The sequence below is a fragment of the Papio anubis genome, chromosome 1, assembly GCF_008728515.1.
Source record: "Papio anubis isolate 15944 chromosome 1, Panubis1.0, whole genome shotgun sequence".
NCBI classification, from domain to species: domain Eukaryota; kingdom Metazoa; phylum Chordata; class Mammalia; order Primates; family Cercopithecidae; genus Papio; species Papio anubis.
In genome coordinates this window covers 66,862,947-66,889,257 of record NC_044976.1, presented here as the reverse complement: position 1 = coordinate 66,889,257, position 26,311 = coordinate 66,862,947, and the positions used below count along the sequence as shown (strand labels likewise).

Sequence of the window (26,311 nt, the reverse complement as noted above, 5' to 3'; positions counted from 1 at the left end):
GAAACGGTTAACATTATTTTGTAACATCAATTATTTTACTTTTCCTTAACATAAGTGGAAAATTGAGTAGATTGTTCCTGGTTACGAAGTGTGTTTTGAAAAATTCTACCTACTGGTTCTGGTAGAAAATAGATGTGTTTCTGCCTAAATAACCCAAATTAAGGAGAACTCCACAGACCTATACTACCACTCCCTGAACATTTTCCTTTATCTCTTCTTTTTACTGCATCCTATCCTCTTAAACTGCTATTTAATTTCCAAGTGAATTCTTCCACAGCTTCAAATCACTCAAGCAATCTCCCACTGTACTAAGGGATTCTTAGCATCAAATAGTTTCAGACTGGTGACAGGGTATTTATTAAAATCATGAAGTCTGTGCTTTGCCAAGGAGACCTAAGACTGAGTAAGTCTCTTCAACTTTCGGAATGTAGTTTTTGTCATTTGAAAACTGACTTCCATTGAAGATTTATTTTCTAAGATCCCAGTGAAATTTTAAGTGTATAATCATGATCCAAACATAACCAGGATTCTTTCTACAGTGGTAGATTTTAAGGGAAGCAATTTGGCAAGTTGTACACAACCTTTCCCCAGCCCCACATTGTATGTACTTAAGAAAGTCTACCTATGATTCACTTTATTACCCAGTCGGGAGGATTCTGAATGATCCATTTTACTGCACAATTAGGGGGCTGTGAACCTGCATTTTAGCACTTCAGAGAATCATGGCGCCTGCTGAGAGAGAGGATAGAGAGAGGAGAGAGAGAAAAACTGCGACATATATCCATCAGGCTGCTTTGCTTTCTAAGCTAACTGCTGAATATCCTGTGGGGCCAGGCAGAAAAACCGTATTTTCTTGTCTTTTCAAATTTCCTTAAACCAAAGGCTGGACTCCAAATAATTTCGTTTGGAACTAAACAGCTCATCCCTTCTGAGTACGAAAACATGACTCCGCCTCGCCGTAGACCGGAAGAGGGAGAAGCAGCGCCAGGGAAACCCGAGCCTGTCTCACCGAGGCGGTCCCAGGCCAGCCCAGCCCACCCCAGCCCGCGCCAGCTACCGGAGCTCCGGAATGCTGCCGAGCCTCCTCGGCCCCAGCCGACTCAGTCCCGAGGCCGGCTTGCGGCATCACGTGACCTGCTGCGCGGCCAATCCGCGCAGCCCTCTATGCTATTCAAATCGGCGGCGGGGCCAACGGTTGTGCCGAGACTCGCCACTACCCGGGCCGCTGGGCCTGAGTGTCGCCTTCGCCGCCATGGACACCACCAGGCGCTGACAGACCTATGGAGAGTCGGGGTGTGCCTCCCGGGCCTTATCGGGCCACCAAGCTGGTAAGACAGCTCGGATAGACGGGACCGGTCAGCGGGCTGACGGCAGTCACCACTGTTCGCAGGTTTACCTCGGTCGGAGGGATGAGTCCCAGGAGCCCTAGGTTCAGTGAAAACGCTGGCGAGGAGAAGTAACGGGTATGCCACCTTTGCCAGACTCACCGCTCCCTCTGTTTTGAGGATCTGGGTCTCAGGTCCGAAAGGAAGCGCCGCGCGTAGACCGCACCAGACTGGCTTTGAGGAGCAAGTCCTGTGCCCTGGGGGCGTCTTAGAATATTCCGATTTAGCCGCTCACCCCGTCTGATTTTCTACCCGCCTCACAATTACGGAGCAATTGGGAATGAGCGCCAAAGCTTTGTAGGGTTAGGTTGTGGGCAAGCCCGAATGTGACAATTTTGTTTATTGAACCCATAGAATTTAAAGCAGGATGTACCGGCCGAATAGCACTAGAAGAACAGCTGCCTGTTTCAAAACGGTATTTCTGAGCACCCGTCAGTAACCACTGCTGGCGGCTCCTGAATTTGCATGTATAGCACTCCTAACGCGTTTCGTGCCGTTGGGTCTTCGGTTCTATGGGATACTGTGGTACTGGTTATGTGACGTTAGGGGTGTCCCCTACCTTCTGCGAGCCTGTTTCCACACTGGTAAAGGTTACTAATACATGCTCGCCTTAAGGGGTTTCCCAGGAGGATGCTGTTTTTGAAAGTGTGTTGTGATCTGCAGAATAACAAGCATTTTCCTCTTAGGAATGCCCTTCAGGCGAGCATGTATTATTAGCCCTACTTTACCAGTGTGCACACTGAGGCTCACAGACGTTACATGCCTTCTAAAGTCACATCAACAGAAAATGGCAGAGGTAGAATTCAGATCTTCCTGGTATGGCAATCTCACATGGATTCTGCTACTTAGGAAGTTATTTGCCATATTTATCAATATGAAAGGGTAGAATTTAGGATAGGAAGGAACCTCAATCAGGTAGTCCTGCCACATAATTTAAAAACCCATTAGATGAAAGTAGTATAAACACGCTGAAAAAGAAAACATGCACTGAATGCTTACTAGTACTTCACATATATTACATCATGTTATCATTCCAATAAGCCCATTCGTTAGGTCCTTTTGTCCCTGTTTTGTGGTTAAGGAGATTGAGGCATAGAGACTGAAGATAGGCCCAAAATGTCATAAACAACAGTGGCAGAGCTAGAACTGGGAAACTAACCCTAGTAGTCTTAACTCCAGAGCCTGTTCTTAAAACCACTACCCTGTACTACATCTCAGGAAGGCCATTCTGTAATCTCCCTTAGTGCAGAGACCCTTTCTGTCATTTTTATTACTGTATCCTCAGGCCAGTACAGAGTGAGCAGCTCAATATCAGTTTCTTGGATAAATAAATATATAAAGTGGGAAAGTGGAAAGAATACAATATAATCATCAAGTTTTCAGCCCTTAAATTCTGTCTTGTGGTATGGGGGCCACATAGGTTAGAAAAGCAGTAACATAGCTAGTAGTGGCATAATGGGTTGCAAATTAGATTTGACCGCTAACGTAGGATTTTTCTATTAAAAAGTGATGTGTTTATTCTATACCAACATCACCTCCATGCTCCACCGTTAGAGCGGTCATAAATGTAGAGGTCTGGCTGATTTGAGGACAGTTTAAAAAATATATCTTTGCAAAATGTACATGTCACAGGGTCATTAAATATGCAATGGACTTTCAACTTACTTAATGTATCCCATCTGTTCTATCTTCATTACAGGAATCTTCACAAAAGAGATACTATAGTAAATACATAAGCCATTTTTCATGTTAAAGATACTTCACCAGTAAAACTATTGCCTGCCATAAGTTTTGTTTGGCCAGCACAGTAGTTGAGAGTACAGGTTCTAGAGTCAGTCACACCTGGATTTGAATGCCTACCTTCATCACCTAGCTGTGTGACCTTGGTCATTTTATTAATCTCTCTGCTTTATTTTCCTTATGTGAAAAATGAGAAATTAATAGTACCTTTTCATAGAATTGTGATAATTAAAGTGAAATAATGAATGTGAAGCACAGTGCTACCAATATTAATATTAATTGAGGTAAAAAACAAGGATGAATGTTTTCTATATTGATTGTAGTTCTTCCTTATTTCTAGGTTTCCTAAACAAACTGATAAGCCAATGAAGTGCTTCTAATAAAAAAACTATTACATAAAAATATTACTACAGCACTAGAATTAATAAAAAGAAAGCAGTGTAAGATGTACTTTCTTTTTTTTTTTTTTTTTTTTTTGAGACAGTTTTGCTCTTGTTGCCTAGGCTGGAGTGGAATGATGCGATCTCAGCTCACTGCAACCTCCACCTCCCAGGTTCAAGCGATTCTTCTGCCTCAGCCTCCCGAGTAGCTGGAACTTTAGGCATGCGCCACCATTCCCGGCTAATTTTGTATTTTTAGTAGAGATGGGTTTTCACCATGTTGGTCAGGCTGGTCTCGAACTCCCAACTTCTGGTGAGCCACCGCGCCTGGCCAGATATAAAATTTTATGTGGCACAAATAAGATGAATGATTCTTCAAGAATTTTTATGATGTAATCAGATGTGAATTAAAGAATTATCTTTACCTAATGTACTTCAAATCAATATGAGATTTAATTTTTCTTCAAATTTTAAAAAATATTTTCCTTCTTTTTACAGTGGAATGAAGTTACCACATCTTTTCGAGCAGGAATGCCTCTAAGAAAACACAGACAGCACTTTAAAAAATATGGTAATTGTTTCACAGCAGGAGAAGCAGTGGATTGGCTTTATGATCTATTAAGAAATAATAGCAATTTTGGTCCTGAAGTTACAAGGCAACAGACTATCCAACTGTTGAGGAAATTTCTTAAGAATCATGTAATTGAAGATATCAAAGGGAGGTGGGGATCAGAAAATGTTGATGATAACAACCAGCTCTTCAGGTAATGAACAGATATGTAACTGTAAAACTGAATTACTGTAGTTTTATCTCTACTTATATTTTTACTATAACAGCAGCTTCTTCAAAGAAGTAATATTTCTTTGGAAAACTATTAATGCTCTCAGTTCAATTAAAATCATTTAGAAAAATTGTAATGTGAAAGTTAATTGCTACAAAATTTAAAGTTTTTAAGTTTTAGCATATATAATAAAGTAGGGAATTGGAAGGGAAATAGTGAGATATTATCACTTCTGCATATTCTGAACACTTTATAACGTTTTAAGGACATATTACTGACCTTAGTTGCATAGTTTCTAGATTTATAAGTTCACAGATCCTTCCCTTCAAACATTTAATTTAAGAATACATGTAATAGAGTAATAGCAAATCTTACATAACAAATAGCAGGGCCAGGTGAGGTGGCTTATGCCTGTAATCCCAGCACTTTGGGAGGCTGAGGTGTGCGGATCAACTTGAGGCTAGGAGTTGAGACCAGCCTGGCTAACATGGTGAAACCCCGTCTCTACTAAAAATACAAAAAATGAGTTGGGTGTGGTGGTGCACACCTGCGACTGAGGCACGAGAAGTGCTTGAGCCTGGGAGGTAAGAGGTTGCAGTGAGTTGAGATTGCACCACTGCACTGCAGCTTGGGCAACAGAGCAAGACTCTCTCAAAAAATAACAATGATAACAGAAGAAGTATACCACAGGTTAAAGAGAATATTTATTAAGCAGTTAAGATATAACAGAAACTCCGTTTGATGATTTACATATGTGTTCCTACTTAATTGCTGTAGTAGCCAAGCAGGGTAGGTATTAACCCCTTTTAACAGATGGGGAAACTGAGACCATGCTTCAACAAATCTTGTTCTGTCTGCCGGAAATGTTTTTCCACTGTACACATTTGTCAGGCTAGTAAACTTATACATTTATTTTAATCTCAGCTCTTTCATAACCTCTTCTGTGGAGCTTTTCTGACTCCCACAGGTCAGCATAATTGCTTTTTCTCTTATGACTTACGGTTCTTTGTTATATAGCCATTAAAGTAGGCCTGTGGAATCTAATGTCCATGCTTTTTTTTTTTCTACAACATTAGGTACTTTTCAAATGAAATGTCTAAGAATTTATTGTTTCCTATGTACCAAAAATGGTTTATGTCGTACAAATAAACTACAATAACAATCATGAATAATCCATTTTGTATAGCACTCTACAAATCTTTCCTGTCTTAACTACTGCTCAGTTATCTTTGTGGGCTCCTTTACTGCTGCTCATCCTTTAACTCGCCCATCTTCAAGTTCCTGCCCTTGTCTTTACTTCATCTTCTCCCTAGGCAATCTCATGCCATGTCTTCACCTACTTTTCTTAAGACTTTCAGGCCTCTCCTGAAATATCTCTCCTGAGCCTTTGGCCCATTTTTTTCAACTGCCTCCTGGAAAGGCACTTCAAATATACCATATAGAAAAATGACTATCACCCCCTAACCTAAATTTTGTCTTCTTAGGTTTCCTATCTGAATAAATGGCATTGCCTTCCTTCTAGTTGCCTTAATTCTTTCCCTTTCTTCTCCTTTAAATATGATTTAGTCTATTGTGCTGCCTAAGTAGTTCTCTGATCTTTGCACATCTCTCTCCAAGATGAATCTTCTTTTTGTTAGGCTATAATTCTTACCTGGATTAATCTTTATTTGTTTTGTTTTTGTTTTACTTGGATTTCTGCATAAATCCTCAACTAGTCTCTCTGCCCCTAGTCTTTTCTGCCTCCCGGGCTCAAACGATCCTCCCACTTCAGCCTCCCAAGTAGCGGGGACTACAGGCACATACCACCATGCCCAGCTAAGTTTTGCATTTTTTGTGAACATGGGATTTCACTGTGTTTCCCAGACTGGTCTCAAACTCCTGACCTCAAGCAATCCACCCAACTTGGCCTTCCAAAGTGCTGGGATTACAGGCATGAGCCACCACGCCTGGCCTCTCCTAGTCTTTTATGATGGTAACAAAACTATAAAGTATGTAAAAATAAAGTTTACCAAAAATGTGTAAGACCTTATTGGAGAAAAGTATTAAATTGTATTAAATAGAATAAATGGAGAAAGATACCCTGTTCATGAATGAAAATACTTAGTATCATGTATATACAAGTCAATTCCTCCCAAAATGAAATAGAAATTCAGTGCATTTTCATTCAAAACTTCAATATAGTTTCTTTGTGGAACTTAATAAGCAGATTCTAAAAGACATTTGATAAAAGTCTAAGAGAATTTTGAAGACCAAGGTCACACTTCTGAGGTCTTCAAACTTTTGAGATCACTACAAACTTTTTGAATAAATTTGATGTATGAGGCCAGGCAGGGTGGGCTCACACCTGTAATCCCAGCACTTTTGGAGGCTGAGGCAGGAGTGTCACTTGAATCCAGGGATTCGAGACCAGTCTGGACAACATAGGGAGACCCTGTCTCTACAAAAAAAAAAAAAAAAAAAGTAGGCATGGTGGCACATGCCTGGTGCCTGTTGACTCATCTGCTTGGGAGGCTGAGCCTAGGAGATTGAGACTGTAGTCAGCCATGATCATACTACTGCACTCCATCCTGGGTGACAGAGAAGAAAAAAAAAAAGATGTAAAAGATACAATAAAGTGAAAAAACACCAAACCACATATTGTTTATATACATTTATTAAAAATATAAAAGCATGGAAAAGAAATACAACTGTAGGCTTCTTTTATGAAACTATAAGTTTATATTTTACTCTCAGGAAGAGGGGGATATGAGTGAGCAAAGAATTTCAGTTTTTTAGAAAAAGGAGTTATTTACACTCCCACCAACAGTGTATAAACATTCCATTTTGTCTGCAACCTTGCCAGCACCTGTTATTTTTTTTATTTTTTAATAGTAACCATTCTGACTGGTGTGAGATGGTATCTCATTATGGTTTTGATTTGCATTTCTCCAATAATCAGTAATATTGAACTTTTTTCATATGCTTGTTGGCCACATATATGTCTTCTTTTGAAAAGTGTCAGTTCTTGTCCTTTGCCCCCTTTTCAATGAAGTTGTTTGTAAATTTTTTTAAGTTCCTTGTAAATGCTGGATACTAGAGCTTTGTCAGATTCATAGTTTGCAAAAATTTTCTCCCATTCCATAGGTTGTTTGTTGACTCCATTGATAGTTTCTTTTTCTGTGTAGCTCTTTCATTTAATTACATCCCATCTGTCAGTTTTTGCTTTTGTTGCAGTTGCTTTCGGCATCTTCATGAAATCTTTGCCCATTCCAGTGTCTAGAATGAGATTGCCTAGGTTTTCTTCCAGGTTTTTTATAGTTTTGGGTTTTACACTTAAGTCTTTAATCCATCTTGAGTTAATTTTTGTATGTGGTGTAATGAAGGGGTCCCATTTCAATCTTCTGCATGTGACTAACCTGTTATCCCAGCACCATTTGTTAAATAGGAAATTGTTTCCCCCGTTGCTTGTTTTTGTCAGCTTTGCTGAAGATCGGATGGTTGTAGGTGCATGGTCTTATTTCCGGGCTCTCTATTGTGTTTCATTAGTCTATGTGTTGGTTTTTATACCAGTACTATTTTGTTTTGCTTACTGCAGCCCTATAGTATGGTTTGAAGTCTGGGAGCATGATGCTTCCAGCTTTGCTCTTTTTCCTTAGGATAGCCTTGGCTATTTGGGCTCTTTTTTTGGTTCCATATGAATTGTGGACAACAGTATAGTGATTCATTAAAATCCTAAAACCAGAACTACCATTTAACCTAGCAATCCCATTACTAGGTATATACCCAAAGGAATATAAATCATTCTGTCATGAAGACACATGTACACATATGTTCAGTGCAGAACTATTCACAATAGCAAAGACAAAAAGTCAACCTGAATGTCCATCAGTGGTATACTGGATAAAGAAAATGTGTACATATACACCATGGAATACTATGCAGCCATAGAAAAGAATGAGATAATGTACTTTGCAGGAACATAGATGGAGGTGGAGGCAAACTAACTAAGGAACAGAAAACTAAATACCACATGCTCTCACAAGTAGGAGCTAACTGATGAGAACACATGGACACATAGAGGGGAACAATAGACACTGGGGCCTATTGGATGATGGAAGGTATGAGGAGGGATAGGATCAGGAAAAATGACTAATGGGTACTCGACTTAATACGTGGGTGATGAAATAATCTGTACAACAAACCTCCACAACACAAGTTTACCTATGTAAGAAACCTGCACATGTACCCCTGAACTTAAAATAAAAGTTAAAAAAAATAATAAAGGAGAAGTCACAAAATGTCAACAATTACATTGGTTGCCAGTTACATACATGGGTATTGTTTTATTATATCTTTGAAATATTTTATAGTAAAATAAAAGGAGGCCAAAATATTACAATCAAAAGAAGCAACAGAAACTAAGTTCCACAATGTAGGACAAGCACAAACAAAAGGGGGAATATACAAACTGGATAACTCATCAAAGAAATTTAGAAAATGTAGCACTCTAGAGCCATTTTTTGTGTAAGCAATACCCCTCTACCAGAATTGACCCTAGTAATAACCCTGAATTATCCAGAAATAAAGTTAAAATATGCACAATATACTAAAGAAAGAAGAAACCTATTTTTTTTAAGATTTAATGGGAAAATTTATTTGTCTAGAATCTTTATTACTTGGTAGTATTAATAAATCAGGCTCTTATGTGAATTTTAAAATAAATAGACTCTAAAAGTTTGTTTCTAATCTCACCTTATTTAATTGCTTATTATTTTTAAACCAGATTTCCTGCAACTTCACCACTTAAAACTCCACCACGAAGGCATCCAGAGTTGCGAAGAAACAACATAGAGAACTTTTCCAAAGATAAAGATAGTATTTTTAAATTACGAAACTTATCTCGTAGAACTCCTAAAAAGCATGGATTACATTTATCTCAGGTAACACATCCTTTTACTAATTACTAGTTTAAATATGATTATGGTGTACTCAATAATAGAATCATTAAAAGTAAATGATTCTTTAATATTTAAATCCAGAACTGAAACCTCCTAACCTACATTACATTCTGAAAATGTATGTATAAAATTGTTTGTGACCCATAGAAAGAATAACAAAAATGGTAGTGAGACATAATTCAAAACAATAGTTATATAATTTAAGTGTGTTTTGGTTTAAATTGATTTGAGGGTGCTAGGGACAACTGCAAAATTAAAAACCCCATTACCGTGTTACATTATTTCTTTGGGAGACACTTTATAGCTCCACAATGGACTGATAGTAATAGAATTATTGTTGCTTTCAGTATTTAAAAATTTGAGCATACCAGATTAAACCAAAATAATCCTTTTTTCAGGAAAAGGCCGAGAAAATAAAGCATGAAATAATCAATGAAGATCAAGAAAATGCAGCTGATAATAGAGAACTAAGCCAGGAAGATGTTGAAGAAGTTTGGAAATACGTTATTCTGATCTAGTAAGATAAAATTAAGCTTTAATGAAGTTCCTGAAGTGTTCTGATTATTATTTTGACATTTACATCAAAATATGCAAATGAATCAGAACAGATTAATTATCAAAGGTTAGAATGCAACCTGTATATGTGTTTTTAAATAAATACTCTTGTTATAGCTTAATAGAGTAGAAATTGAATGCTTTGGTATGATTCACCTTTTCTTTGAATCAACATTGTGGCCATAGTTTGGGATATATATTGTAATCCTTTTAAGATTACTGAGATAAATACATTTGAAAGGGGATACTAAATATAAGTCTTTAGAAGTTAAGAAAAATAAAATATTCTGATGGCTTTGTTTACTAGTCATATTCATTCATATGTATAATCTATCCTATTTACAAAGACAAAAAGTTAATATTCTTTCTTCTATTTAGCCTGCAAACCATTTTAGGTGTGCCATCCCTAGAAGAAGTCATAAATCCAAAACAAGTAATTCCCCAATATATAATGTACAACATGGCTAATACAAGTAAACATGGAGTAGTTATACTACAAAACAAATCAGGTTGGTATTAATAAAATAATTGGAACTTTTAAAAACTTGCCAACAAGGTTACAAGTAGTGTAAAGAGAGACCCAAATGTTGAAAGTAGAATACTTTCATGGAGCATCAGAGGGGCTATCATAAGTGCTTTAGTAATAACAGTGGAGTAATTTATAAGTGAGTATTATTCATGCTATTATAAGAAATATTTTATCTGCTAAGATAGATTTATGCATGGTATTAAAAAAAAGACAAACATCCAAAAGGTATACAAGTATAAGAAAAGTTTTGATTAAGCACATTTTTGTTGAGGGCTTCCAACATGTCAGACATTGTGCTAAAGTTTAATGATAAGATAGAAATGATCCATACGCTCATGAGGCTTACATGAGTAGTTATGTACAAATTAACAGGAGTCAAACATATATACAAAACTGTAATAACACAACAAAATAAGCTCAGACTTTAAAGATGAGGATTCTAGAGGGACTGGCTTTTTTGTTTTATTTATTTATATAGTTGATTGATTTCAGATTTAGATACAAAAATCAGGGAAATAATTCAAGCTAGATAGATGTATTAGAAAACTTAGATTATGAGAAAGGTATCAATAAATCTCTCAAAATTGTAGCTAATGTTTTTGTGCTAAGTTTCTGGCTGTGGAATTAACTGACATATATTACTTTTATTTTCTTTTTATGGGCAAGAACTTTGAGTTTTTAATTGTAGGAGCAAAAGGTAAATGTTAAAACTGATGAGTTTGCTATGTGGCTTATGCATGTGGCTGTAGACCAGTCCCTTCTTCCATTATCTAAAATAACATGGTTAACAGTATATGCCCTCATTTAAGATTTCTATTCTTTGTAACCCTGTGTAAAAAAAGTGCTAGATTTCTATGGAACATATTTTATTCAGTAGCACTTGAAAGATTTTAAGCAAACTTCACTATAAAAGGAGCATAATAACGACATACAGTTCATTTCAATCATAAGTCTCACCCAAATCATTAATATTCAAATAGCATAGCAATAGGCAGAATAGAAACAAGGATGAAGAAAAGGTAGTGATAGTAGATAAAAATAAATGTGGAATTTATATCTAAACACTCCCTCAAAATAATTAATCCTCAATTTGGCAGTATTTAATTGTTATATGTAATATGGATCAAACTCAGAATCTCTATAATTTTTTCAGACTTTTTCTATTTTAAAATATTGACTTGATCCTGTGTCTTATTAAACATATAATACTTTTTAATCCTGGTAATACACACATATACAAATGTAACATGTATGTGTATGTGTATAGATACATTTAATTGCACATAAGCGTGATATTTTGAAATATACTGTCATAAAAATTGTATGGTTTACTTAGTAATATTTTTCTTTTTGTGTAGATGACCTCCCTCACTGGGTATTATCTGCCATGAAGTGCCTAGCAAATTGTAAGTTAAATATGTGTGTGTGTGTGTGTGTGTTTTATATTGATAGTATTTAACAAGAACCAAGGAAATTTTTAAAATAATTTATTAAAGTCCTGATAAAATTAAAGTATATCATTTATCTTGATATATAAATCAAAGTCTAGTGGAATTTATTACATTATGGAGCCCTTAACTTTTTCTGTTTAGAAAGAAGGTGATTTTTTAATTCAAGCATATTATTTATGGTTTATTTCACATAAATTATAAAGTCATAGCCTAGAGGATCTCAAAGGATTTTTTAAGTGAAATCCACACTAATTGCATGAATAAGGCACAGAGTTCAAATGGCTTGAACTCCATGGGATTTCTATAGTGTAGAAGCATAGAATACTAGATATATTAATGTGACTTTATGTTATGAAAAAAAAGTTTATCTGTTATTCTGTTAGTTTGTTCTCGTGCTACTATAAAGAAATGCTTGAGACAGGGTAATTTATAAAGAATAGAGGTTTAATTGGCTCATGGTTCCACAGGCTGTATAGGAAATATGGCTGAGGAGGCCTTAGGAAACTTACAACTTACAGTCATGGCAGAAGGCGGAGGAGAAGCAGGCACGTCTTACATGGCTGGAACAGGAGGAAGGTTGTGTGCAGAGGTGGTACACACTTTTAAGCAACCAGATCTTGTGATAACTCACTCAGTATCACAAGAACAGCACCAAAGGGGAAATATACCCCCATGATTCAATCACCTCCCACCAGGCCCCACCTGCAATACTGGGGATTACCAATTTGGCATAAGATTTGGGTGAGGACAGATCCAAACCTTATCAGTCACTAATCCAGAAATTTTTTTAGCATTTAATTGATCAAGCTTTTTCATCATGATCAGTGATAATTGATTTTTGTAACATAAAACCCTAGTATGAGTACAAAATCCTAATTGCTTTCAAAGTTAATTTTTTAAATGTACAAAGGTATAAGCTAAATCATCAAAAGCTAAATTATGTTTTAGTTACAAATATAATTTTCTAGTTCATATAAAATTAGCGTTTTCTAAAATGCTAATAGGGATTTATTAATGTTCAGGGTAACTTTATATTCCTTTGTTGTCCACTGGGTGTCAATATGATAAAATGACATTGAATAAATAGCAATAAAGTAAATACATTTACAGAAACATTTTATTTGTCAAATTAAGATAAAAATCTTTATTATGAACTTAAGACTTGAATTTGTCTTTCTACTTTCCAAGTATAGTTAAGTATTCTTCTCTTTCATTCCTTTGCTCACGGTTAGGAATTCAGATAGGCATACTGACAGGGATTTCTCTGACATCTGGTCTTTAGGGAGCCTGTCTTCCTTCTCTTTCCAGTCTATGTAATACCTAAATGATACCAATTATATAACTTACTGGATTCCAAATTAGCAACAATGTATTTAGCCAGAGGCACAGTTAAGACTTAACTTTACTTGTTATTGGATCCCCTAGAGTAATTCTGTGAGATGTAAGAATTAGTAATCAGTATACCATCCCAATTTTTCCAACAGAGAAAACCAAAGCTTAGAGTATCTTCTTTTAGTGCAAAGGAGCTACAGCTCAAACCTAGATTCTCTATAAATTCTATATTTTTAATATTTTTAATTCCTGTAAACATGTATTTTCTTAGAGAACTTTCTAATGATTATCAAATCTTTTATTCCACATACTATTTCTTATGTCCTTAAAAAAGTATCTATTTTGCTCTATTGTTAAGAGTGGGAATTGTTTTCTTTAATTCTTTTTAGTGTGTTCTCACATTTGTATGTCCATACAAAAGTTTGGAAACAGGGAAGTAAGAAATAGTATTTGAACTTGGGAAGAGAAACATTTTAACTTGAAAGATAGTATAATGGCTGTAAAACCTGGATGCACACCACAGTCACTAAAGAGACTCTCCAGAGATTCTGAAGTGGTTGATTTAGTAGGTCAGGAATCTTTAAAAAAAAAAAAAAAAAAAATGCCCCCAGAAGATTATTATAGTGAAGGTTCTCAGGTTAGTGTTTGGAAACCACTCAGTTAGTGAACTAGAAGCAAACATTTCTAGGTCAGTAAATTTCTGGCCCCACTTTCATGGATTCTGGTCTCCATAGAGGAGTTTGTATTTTTAATAGGCACATTGGATGATTCTGTGATATAATCCATGAACCACACTTTAAGTGTTGTTGGAGCTAAAAGTCCTGGTCCTTGCTCTTATTTTACACTGCTCTAACTTCTAATTCAAACTTTGCTACCAAAGTCTTTTTCATCTTGGGCAAGGTACTCTTAGCCTCAGTTTTCTTATCTATAAAATGAGATCAGATCTTATTTTTGAGGAAAAAACAAATGAGTAAGTATGATTATTTCAATAGTTGTGTCAAGCTTAAGAAACAACAATGTAAAGATATTATTTAAATTCATTAAGGCTATGTTTCATGTCAGACAAAATGTATTCATGAAAATGTAAATTTACACAAAGACAATTTGAAGGAATTATTTGTATTATCCAAATATTCTTTCCTTTACAAAATGAATTACAGTAAAATCTTAGTAAACTAAGCTTCCCTAATGCTTTTTAAATGATATTAAAATTTTACTTTATGTATGATTTTTCAGGTATACAAATGTTAAAATAAAATACTAGCAAGTGACTGCTTCTAGTGGAAAGATAATGAGGAAGAATGAAATATGCCCTTTAAATTTTTGAACGGTGGCAGAATTTGTTGTTAAACATAACTCCTTCATGAAACACAGATTTTATACTTTTTGTATTTAAAAATTGTATTTAAATTAAAATATACTTTACCTTTTTCTTTTGCCTTCTACTTCTTAGGGCCAAGAAGCAATGATATGAATAATCCAACTTATGTTGGATTTGAACGAGATGTATTCAGAACAATCGCAGATTATTTTCTAGATCTCCCTGAACCTCTACTTACTTTTGAATATTACGAATTATTTGTGAACATTTTGGGTATGTATGGATTTTACTGATTTTAGTTCATTTTGTTAAAGTTTTCAAATTTCTTATAATTTAGAAGATCTAAAACCATAGGTAAATATGAAGGTGGCAGCCTACAAATTATTTTAAAATTCAGTGACATAAGGTCCCCAGGTTACTCATACTTCCACCCAGCCAACTACCAATTCGGGACTTCCCTCAACCCCCTACCAGATTCAATAATTCACTATAATGATTCACAGAACTCAGAAAAGCACTTTACCTATAACTGTTAGTTTATTATAAAAGCTAGATCTCAAGAATAGCCAAATGGAAGAGTTACACAGGACAAGGTATGAGGGTAGGGGTGGCACAGAGTTTCTCTACCCTTTCTAGTCATGTCGTGATCCCAGCACATCCATGTGTTTGACCAAGCTAGAAACTCCCTCAGCCTGCATATTTTAGAGTTTTAATTGAAGTTTAATTACCAAGGCATGACTGACCAAATCGTTGGTCACTGTTGTCAATTGAACTCAATCTCTAGCCCATTTCTCCTCCCACAAGGTTGTAGTTGGTGATGAAAATTCCAACCATGGCCAGCCCTCAGTTACCTTAGCATGAACTCATATATGCTGAAATAGGCTTGTTATGAATAACCAAAGACCTTTATCATTCAGGAAATTCCAAGGATTTTAGGAGCTCCATACCAGGTACTAAGGACAAAGATCAAATATATGTATTTTATAACACCACAATTGTCTTATATTTATGAGGTTTCTAGTACTGGCAGACTGAGAACAGATATTTTTAAACGTATTCTGGCTCAATCCATTTAATTAGGCTGTTTAAATAATTTTTTAAAGTTATATTACAAGTGGGAAAACCACTCATCTGTCTTGCACGTTTGTAACCGAATGTTGCATGTGTCCTATTTAAGTGGCTTCTGAATTAAGCAACTACTATGTATACTATACTAACAACATACACTGTAGTAATGCTTTATTTTTTTAACTTTACTATTGTTTTTGTTTTATTTTTGTCCACTGTCATACAGTTGCATCTTAATTTTTGTTTCATTTCCTGGTAGTTGTTTGTGGCTACGTCACAGTTTCAGATAGATCCAGTGGGATTCATAAAATCCAAGATGATCCACAGTCTTCAAAATTCCTTCACTTAAACAATTTGAATTCCTTCAAATCAACTGAGTGCCTTCTTCTCAGTCTGCTTCATAGAGAAAAAAACAAAGAAGAATCAGATTCGACTGAGAGACTACAGATAAGCAATCCAGGATTTCAAGAAAGATGTGCTAAGAAAACGCAGCTAGTTAATTTAAGAAACAGAAGAGTGAGTGCTAATGACATAATGGGAGGAAGTTGTCATAATTTAATAGGGTTAAGCAGTATGCATGATCTAGCCTCTAACAACAAACCAAGGTGCTGTTCTTTGGAAGGAATTGTAGATGTGTCAGGGAATTCAAGTAAAGAGGCATCCAGTGTCTTTCATCAATCTTTTCCGAACATAGAAGGAAAAAATAATAAACTGTTTTTAGAGTCTAAGCCTAAACAGGAATTCCTGTTGAATCTTCATTCAGAGGAAAATACTCAAAAGCCATTCAGTGCTGGTTTTAAGAGAACCTCTACTTTGACTGTTCAAGACCAAGAGGAGTTGTGTAATGGGAAATGCAAGTCAAAAGAGCTTTGTAGGTCTCAGAGTTTGCTTTTAAGAAGTAGTACAAGAAGGAATAGTTATATCAATACACCAGTGGCTGAAATTATCATGAAACCAAATGTTGGACAAGGCAGCACAAGTGTGCAAACAGCTATGGAAGGTGAACTCGGAGAGTCTAGTGCCACAATCAATAAAAGACTCTGCAAAAGTACAATAGAACTTTCAGAAAATTCTTTACTTCCAGCTTCTTCTATGTTGACTGGCACACAAAGTAAGGCTGTTGCTCTCAATGCATGCAATATTAACTTTTAGTGTTTACTAACTCTGTGTTTTGCTTACCTGGCTTTTATTCCTTGAAGTTGCTTAATTTTTTTTCCTCCAAGAGGAATTATTATAAAAGACTTTTGTCTATGATGTAACCAAGATTTATTCTATTTACCTAAAGCACTTATTTTCTTGTTTGCAATTTCATTTATTCTGAGTCACTTTATTTGTAATAAGTGAAGAATTTTTATACTTAGAAATAAGTTGTAAAGAAAATGAGAATCTTACCATGCTTTAGAGGAATGTAATTTCTAGAAATAGTTAAAAGAAATGAAATACTAAGATATTATTTTACCTTCTTTCTATAGGTGTATATACTGGTAGTATGAAAGCAACTAGTGTCATTGATGATTTTTGGGGGGGGTATTTTTGTATTCTAGGTTTGCTGCAACCTCATTTAGAGAGGGTTGCCATCGATGCTCTACAGTTATGTTGTTTGTTACTTCCCCCACCAAATCGTAGAAAGCTGCAACTTTTAATGCGTATGATTTCCCGAATGAGTCAAAATGTTGATATGCCCAAACTTCATGATGCAATGGGTACGAGATCACTGGTAAGTTGATTTCTTACAGAAAGAATAAATCTGATTCATAAACCAAAATAAGAAGACCAAACTATGTAAAAGTACTACTCAAATGATGTCTTAGTCTTAAAGTGCTAGATTCTTAGGTTGGAAAGGCTCTTTACCCTTTCCTAACAGCAGAATTTTAGTGTATTAATCTTTTGTACACACTCATTATACTTTCACATGCTGGTGTTAATCTTGACTGAGGACTTTGCCTGCTCATTCATCCTGAATCACTTCATAGTGATTGACCAGTCAGAACACGTTATGTTGCCTTGTGCCAGTTTTGTTTGGTGGATAAGGAAGAGGAAATGTAGGTACTGTTGAAAGCTTAAGGAGACTGTAACTGTGGAAGTAGAGAACTAATTAACTTAATACAGTAAGTCAGTGTTTCAAAGAATATAGTGATAGGAAAGTAGGTCATTGTGGACAAGAAGTTGGGAAGCACTATTGCCAAACAGCCTTAGGCTCCTTGTGAGAATGAGGACAAGGGCATTCATATGTCCTTGACATATGAATTGATAATTGATTGGAAATGAACTCTTGAAATAGTATCTTTAATCTCTCTCTCTCTTTTTTTTTAAGTCACCACTTCCTCAAAATTCAACTTCAATTGACAAGAGGCTTTTATAGCAAGGAATCTAGAGTTATGCTTTCTTCTACTTGTTATTAAAGATAGTTCTTTAACAATGACAGTCCTAATATAAAGAAGAGGAATTATTCTTGAGAAATTATAGCACTATTAAAAAGCATAGGAAGTTTATACAGGAAGACGTTTTCAGAGACATGACTGGGAAGGCGATAATTTTGGTTCTGCACTTTTAGGATTTGAGGTCATAGGAACTCTAAGTGAAATTTATCCAGCAGAATGTTGGAATTATGAGCCAGGTAAAGAGAGATCAGGGGAGAAGGCAAATTGTTTTGGTCTTTTACATAGGGATAGTACTTGAAGCTATGAGAGTAGATGATCTCTACAAGGCTGAGAATGTGGAGAAAGAGCAAAAGGCTGAGGTCTAAGCCATGGAAGGAGACAGGAAACCCTGACTGATGTAGGAATAAAACTGAAAATCTATCAATTCTGTAAATATGCTAATCCTCTACTATGTATGAAATATTTAAAACAGAATTCTGATTTCTAAGTATTTTAGAATGAGGTGTGTGTGTGTTACAGTTAGAGGGTTGCATAGATATAAGTGAGAGTAATGAGAGTAATAAGTGATAGTAATTAATTTTATCCCAGGATTTGAAGATCCCATAAGATGGAATTGAAAAATGTGTTTTAAATTGCTGTCTAAAGACTGACAGAATAAGCATTTTTAAAAACTATTTTCCAGCATTTCAAAAGCTAAGTGGCATCAACTTTGCAACCACTTATGAATATAAGTGTTCTATATGTTATACATTCTCCTGTTTTGTGTTTTTTTGTGGGGTTCATTTAATGTAATTAGTTATTGTTCTCTGACCATCTTTAAGCTTAAGCAACATATATATGTGGTATTAATAGAACCTATGGTGTTTACTGATAAAATTGTGACAAAATTGTAGAAAAACCAAAGCCTTTATAATTCTTGGGAATTACATTAAGGATATACTTTTTTTTTTTTTTTCTGGTTACACAGGATCATGCTCTGTTACCCAGGCTGGAGTATAGTGGTGTGATCACAGCTCACTGCAGCCTGGAATTCCTGGGCTCAAGAAACAGGCACATACCATCATGCCTGGCTAGTTTTTTATTTCTTTGTAGATACAGGGTTTCACTATGTTGCCTAGGCTGGCTTCGAACTCCTTATCTCAAGTGAGCCTCTCACTTCAGCCTCCCAAAGTGCTTAGATTACAGGTATGAGCCACCATGCTCAGCCATGGAAAAACTTTAAAAAGGATTTAAGTATAATCAAATTCTTACATTTCTAACTGTATAAATCATTGTCCTCATTTTTAAACTGAGGGCTGCTTATCACTTTATCCCAATACTTCACATAATGCTACCTGGAAATTACTGATATTCTAGTTTGTATGCAACCTTAGCTTTTTAAATTCACATCTTTTAATATTTTTCTAGATGATACATACCTTTTCTCGATGTGTGTTATGCTGTGCTGAAGAAGTGGATCTTGATGAGCTTCTTGCTGGAAGATTAGTTTCTTTCTTAATGGATCATCATCAGGAAATTCTTCAAGTACCCTCTTACTTACAGACTGCAGTGGAAAAACATCTTGACTACTTAAAAAAGGGACATGTAAGTATTGTGAGTCTTAAAATTCTCTGCAGTAGTCAGTTGCAAGTGGCAAACTCATCTCACAGTAGCTTAATCAAAAAGGGAGACTTTTTCAGCTCCCGTAAACAACCTCTAAAAGTCAGGAATGTAGACAGAATCTGGGACTCAAATAGCTGTATGACTCTTTCCATCCCTCCATCTCTTATTTCTGTGTTGATCCTGTGTTTGACAGTGGCTCCTTCACATGATGAGGAATGTGGCTAGTTGAAGTTCATGAGTTAGAGCCTTACATTTGCATTTCGAAGGAAAAAGAGTCATTCCTCCATCTCCAATTTTAAAAGCTCTGAATATAAACTCAGCCTAGTTGAGGTTAAATATGCATCGTTTAGGTAAGAGTGAGTAGGATGGAGATAGGGCCTTACTCTGATTGGTTCTACACAGATTAAAGGAGAATTTATTCTTCACAAAAGGTGAAGGTAGAGGGGTTAAAATGGAAAGGAATTATTAAAAGAAGGAAAGAAGGAATACTGAGCAGCCAAAATAACAGACATCTACTGTATTGTCTTTGGCTGCCCAACACATGTTTATGTTTTTCCCATACATACCATTCTAATATTGCCCTGGCTTATAATTATAACTATCTCCTAGAATTTCTTTCTCTTATCAGAAGATGTTAGAAGCTCTGCCTATGTCCCTAGGCCTCAAAACAAAAATACATGAAAACTGAAAATATTTCAGTAAATATGCTGATCATCTACTATCTGCACTGTCGGAACATTAAAGTCTTAAGATGAATTAGAATAATACTTAGATTGTTATTTTATAGTTAAAAGAATAAAATCCATAGTTAATGGTAATAATTATAACACCTGTCTTTCTTTATTTAACGCTTATTGTGTGCTGAGCCCTTTATATACATTTTCTTACGTAATTTCCATTTTAATGATGAAAAAACAGACCAAGAAAAGTTAAATACATTGTTGAATGCTACAGACGAAGTAGATTATGGAGCTGGGTTTAGAACCTACTGACTTACACACCTCTACTGCATAATACATAGTTTTTTTAACGTGCTGAATGTTTGATTGGTGGTAACTTAATAGGTGCTAGATCCCATCAAAAGAATACTTTATCATATAAGAACATGACCAGAATTAACAGAGTTATATCATTTTGTTCACTACAGATTGAAAATCCTGGAGATGGACTATTTGCTCCTTTGCCAACTTACTCATACTGTAAGCAGATTAGTGCTCAGGAGTTTGATGAGCAAAAAGTTTCTACCTCTCAAGCTGCAATTGCAGAACTTTTAGAAAATATTATTAAAAACAGGAGTTTACCTCTAAAAGAGAAAAGGAAAAAACTAAAACAGGTAAGAGAATGAGCAAGTTCTCAATTATGTAAATATTTTTTATCTGCTATTCCTGGTTGTTAATAACATTTAGAATCTACTTTCTTATTTTAATATTTTAGATTTTAAGTTTGAGGTATATGGACTATATATTATGATGTCTTGTATATGTGCATTAACCTAAAACATGTGAGTACCTACCTGATTTTGCTCTTTATCCTGAATTTTGAAATAATACTAACAATAATAATATATACTCTCCTTTTTCACTAGTATTTTGTATAATTATAGCTTGGATTAGCCTGGGAAAACAATTATAAGGTATGGATAGGTATCTTTGAGTGACTTACCACTATGTTTTAGAATTTTTAGCTCTGAAAGCCCAGTAGCCACATGATTTTGGCACGTCCAATTCTAAGTCTGAGACACTCAAAGAAGTATGAATACTAGATGCCTATGCCCTTCATAGGTTTTACCAGTGGGAAAGAAGATCTGGAATTTAGGGGGATAGTTAACATCAGAAGAGAAAGAATCCTATAATGTTAATGTTAATGAGATCTAAGAGATCTTATAGTATTCACATGAGAAGAGAGAGGGAAAGGCAAGGATAAAATGAAAGGATACTAATCTCTATAATACTTCTTTGAGAAAGACACTGAATTCTTATAAAATGTAGAGCACTGCTTCAGCTGGGGAAATAATGTTAAATACCTTCTAATTTCTCACCTCATTTTTAAGTTTCAGAAGGAATATCCCTTGATATATCAGAAAAGATTTCCAACCACGGAGAGTGAAGCAGCACTTTTTGGTGACAAACCTACAATCAAGCAACCAATGCTGATTTTAAGAAAACCAAAGTTCCGTAGTCTAAGATACTAACTGAATTCAAAATTATGTAATACTTGTGGAACTTTGATAAATGAAGCCATATCTGAGAATGTAGCTACTCAAAAGGAAGTCTGTCATTAATAAGGTATTTCTAAATAAACACATTATGTAAGGAAGTGCCAAAATAGTTGTTTATCAATGTGAGACTCCTAGTAAACTAACTAGATCTCAATTGAGAGCACATAGCAATAGGTGATACCAAATACTTTTTGTTTTTAACACAGCTATCCAATAAGGCTATCATGATGTGTGCTAAAATTTTATTTACTTGAATTTTGAAAACTAAGCTGTGTTAGGGATTAAACTATAATTCTGTTTTTAAAAGAAAATGTATCTGCATACGTGCAAGTTCTGAAATATTAGCTAATGAATTAGTTCTTTGGGGTTACTTCTTTGTTTCTAAGTATAAGAATGTGAAGAATATTTGAAAACTCAATGAAATAATTCTCAGCTGCCAAATGTTGCACTCTCTTATATATTCTTTTTCTACTTTTGATCTATTTATATATATGTATGTGTTTTTATAATATGTGTATATTTTATCAGATTTGACTTTGCCTTAAATATTATCCCCAACTGCTTTAGTCATTCATTTGTTCAATATATATATATTTTGAATTCTCATTTTCGTAATCTATTAGAAGATGGGGATATAAAAGATGTATAAGGCAATCATATATTCATTCAAAAGATATTTATTTAGCAACTGCTATGTGCCTTTCATTGTTCCAGATATGCAGAGACAATGATAAATAAAACATATAATCTCTTCCATAAGGTATTTATTTTTTAATCATGGGAGATACACCTATCAGATGCTTGAAATAACAACACTACCCACTGAAATCAGGGTGTATAGAATCATTCAGCTAAAGACTGACTTCTATGATGATGGAACAGGTCTTTAAGCTAGTGGTTTTCAAACTGGTACAGCACATTAGACTCACCTGAGGAGTTTTAAAACAGTCTATAGCCCAGGGCCTAACTTATACTAATTAAATCTGAATTTCGGGGATGTTGTATAGGGATTAGTATTTTTTTTAATCTAGGTGATTCCAATATTCAGCCAACTGTGAGAATCAATGGCCTAAATGCTTTTCATAAACATTTTTATAAGGGTCAAGATAATGGCACATTGATTTTATTTTTTCATTGGAAGAAAATGCCTGCCAAGTATAAATGACTCTCATCTTAAAACAAGATTATTCAGGTTTCTGCTGATTGACTTGGTACAAAAAAGCAAGTTACCTTCTATTTTTTACTCTAAGATTGTTTCATGTGTATTCCTTAAGTGTAAAGAAATATATCATGCCTGGGTTGTAATGAAATCTTAATGTTTAATGACTATTCTTATTTCTCAATGTAATTTCATACTATTTCTCTATAAAATGATAGTGTTCCATTTAACATTACTGATTTTTATTAAAAACCTGGACAGAAAATTATAAATTATAAGTATGACTTTATCCTGGCTATAAAATTATTGGACCAAATTGAATTCTTTCTAAGGCATTTGTATACTAAAACTTTTATTGTTTACAGATATGTAAAATGTGGATTATGTTGCAAATTGAGATTAAAATTATTTGGGGTTTTGTAACAATATAATTTTGCTTTTGTATTATTAACAAATATATAAATCATAAAGGCAGGAAACTTCCATTTGCATTAATGTGCATGCAATAGAGATTACAAAATACATGGTACAATGCTTTAATAACATCAACTCTGCCAGTCAGGTTTGAATCCTACTGTGCTATTAACTAGCTGGTAAACTCAGACAAGTTATTTAACTTATCTAAGCCCCAGTTTTGTTATCTATAAAATGAAGATTATAATAGTACCTCTCTTTAGGATTGTGAGGATTAAGTAGGATAATGCATATAAAGTGGTAGCACAGTGTCTCGCATGGAATAAGCACTCTATAAATATTAGCTTTTACTAGAATCACCTAGGATTATAGCACTAGAAGAGATATTAGCAAAAAATATGGTCCTTTCTGTTGCTTTGGAGAGACATGAACCAAAACAAAATTATGAACAACTGATGAGTCTTAGTTAATAAGTTAATAACTATCTTTTCATTATGAGACAAAGTTTCTGAGTATGCCTACTCGTTGAAATTTTTTAATCTAGTCGAGAGGGAAAATTTGATGAGGAAGGAAGGAATGGATATCTTCAGAAGAGCTTCGCCTAAGCTGGAGCATGGATAGATTCCATTCTAACAGAAAGATCTTTAAGTTCAAATATAGATGAGTTGACTGGTAGATTTGGTGGTAGTTGCTTTCTCAGGATATAAGAATCAAAATCAACTGCTACAAGTAAAGAGGGGATGGGGAAGGTGTTGCACATTTAAAGAGAGAAAGTGTGAAGTCTAATTGTGGGAATGCACAGGTTTCACCAGATCAAATGATGTCTGGTTATTCTGTAAATTATAGTTCTTATCCCAGAAATTACTGCCTCTACCATCCATAATATCTTCTAATTGGTATCATATAATGACCCACTCTTCTCACGTTATCCAAACAGTTACGTGGCATTTAGTAATGGAATGTACATAGAATTTCCCACTGACTTATCTTTCTGTCCTTGGGAAACTTAAACTCTGAATCTTCTCATCTATAAAGTGTGAATTAAAGTATCTACCTAACTGAGTTGTGATTGTAGCGAAAGAAAGGCAATATATTTAAATCTTGAATTTAGCAAGCCCATGCTCAATTTTTATATCCTTTCCTCTTGCTTTGTATTGACTTTAAGATCTCTACTGATTAAAACTCTTTTGCTATCAAGTTTCTTTTCTTATATTTCACAATATATTTTCTACCCTATCAGTGGTAATATTTTTTACCTCATTTTTGGTGAAATTAAAAATGGTTATGGAATTTTATATCCTGGTAATCTCTACCACCAAGAGATATACCACCCTTTTATTTTGAAAGTGGAGAGAGAGAAAAAATGTGTGTGTGTGTACATGCGTGTGTGTGTGTGTGTGTGTGGTGTTATTGTTGAAGTATTTCTGGGAAAGAAATGAAGGATAGCTAGTTTTAATATTAAATTGAAAGAAAAATCGTTTCACCAAAATAAATTTAACAGTTCTAAATGCAGTAAGTACAGCAACTCAGACTTACGTATTTACTCCGAATTAAGTTTTATAAAGGATTTTTTTGTTTTCTCAGAACTGGGAGAAATATATATGTTAGTTGTTTTTATGTCTTCTGAAAACCTCTCAGAATGTGTACTGAGGAAACAATTTATAAGACAAGTGAAAGTATTGTTGACTTTTGCTCATTATAAAAACTCACAATTTTTCTATCAAAGCCTAGCTTCATGTATATTAGTGGACTTCCAAATTGTCCTTTCTACCATAAGCAACTAGGAAATGAGATAAAATATATGAAACAACGCTTTTCAAACATTGGACTACAGGTAATGCAGGGCTATGATCCCCAAGAGAGGGAAAACAGGTGATGAGCTTTGTGATTTCCCCAAATTATTGCCTGAAGGCAGCTGCCAGCAGAGGAACCAAACTAAAGCCCAGTGGTCTCACTGCAATTGAGAAACCAAAGATGACTGAGTTCAGAATGACTCAGGGAGCTGCAGAGAAAAAGCTCCAGAGATCTGTAGAGTAGTCCTCCTTAGAGGTTTTTGTTGAGTATTAATTAGCATGGGGTAAAGGAAATGAGTTGAGTGGTAATGTAACAAAGCCAAGGAAAGAATGATTGGAAAGCAGTAAATAGTTCCTGGGTCTCACAGGGCTAAGAATAGTTCACATTCCCATCAGCCAAAATGGAGAAAGCTTGTAATACAGGGGACATTGGGTGGCATCGTCAACATGGTTGTGCTTTAGTAGCAGGGCCAAATTAGTTTTAGAATAAAAGTAATTTGCTATGGATTTACTCTAATATTTAAAAGCAAGCCTTAAAATGTTCAAATTAGTCTTCAAGTAGCACTGTGTGCCAAAACAAGGTTTCCCACTCAAGAAACAGAGCAAAATCCAGCATTCAGCAATGTAAAAATCACAATGTTGATCATCCAATCAAAAATTACCAGACATGCAAAGAAACAAAAAAGATGAGAGTCAAGAGAAAAATGAATCAATCAAAACATACCCAGAAACGGTAGAGGTAATGGAATTAACAGGCAAACTTCCAAGGAGTTATTATAAATATAGGATAAAAAGGAAATCAGAAATAAAGTAATAGAAATGGAAGACATAAAAAAGATCCAAATAAAAAATTCAAGAAATGAAAAAATGCAATATCCAAATTGAAAAAAATACATGGAATGAGATTAAGAGAAAATTAGATACAGCAGAAGAGATGTTAGTGAATTCAAAAATAGCAATAGAAACTAAAATAATATATACAGAGAAAACAAAACTGAAAAAAAATGAAAGGAGGTTCAGTGAGCTGTGTAAAAATACGAAACATTAACGTGCAATTGGAGGCTGAGAAGGAGAGAAGAAAGAGGGAGAACACAAAATTATTGGCCAAAAATAATGACTAATTTTTTTCTAGATGTGATGAAAAACTCACAGAAGCTAAAGTAACCTCAAAAAAAAAAAAAAAAAAAAAAAAAAACCATAAAACCACACCAAGCAACATATAATCAAGTTGCTGAAAACCAGTGATTAAAAAAAAAAAATCTTA

At 34.8% G+C, this 26,311-nt stretch overlaps 1 protein-coding gene across 5 annotated transcripts; it reads left to right on the top strand.

The window, feature by feature from the left end:
* The first annotated feature begins 1,056 nt into the window (after positions 1-1,056).
* Positions 1,057-24,451, top strand: DEPDC1 (DEP domain containing 1). Of its 5 annotated transcripts, XM_017962423.3 has the most exons (13): positions 1,210-1,328; positions 4,004-4,269; positions 9,050-9,206; positions 9,623-9,741; positions 10,158-10,288; positions 11,667-11,714; positions 14,545-14,685; positions 15,740-16,591; positions 17,025-17,197; positions 19,269-19,445; positions 20,611-20,796; positions 20,898-20,964; positions 21,514-21,609. In XM_017962423.3, exons 1-12 carry the CDS (start codon positions 1,281-1,283, stop codon positions 20,931-20,933), a joined length of 2,334 nt encoding a protein of 777 aa, XP_017817912.2. In that variant the 5' UTR covers positions 1,210-1,280; the 3' UTR covers positions 20,934-20,964; positions 21,514-21,609. The 5 variants fall into 5 exon arrangements, with proteins under 5 accessions (XP_003892092.2, XP_003892093.2, XP_017817912.2 ...); XM_003892043.5 differs by lacking the exon at positions 20,898-20,964 and having other exon boundaries at positions 1,057-1,328; positions 21,514-24,451; XM_017962422.3 differs by having other exon boundaries at positions 20,898-24,451.
* The last annotated feature ends 1,860 nt before the right edge of the window (positions 24,452-26,311 follow it).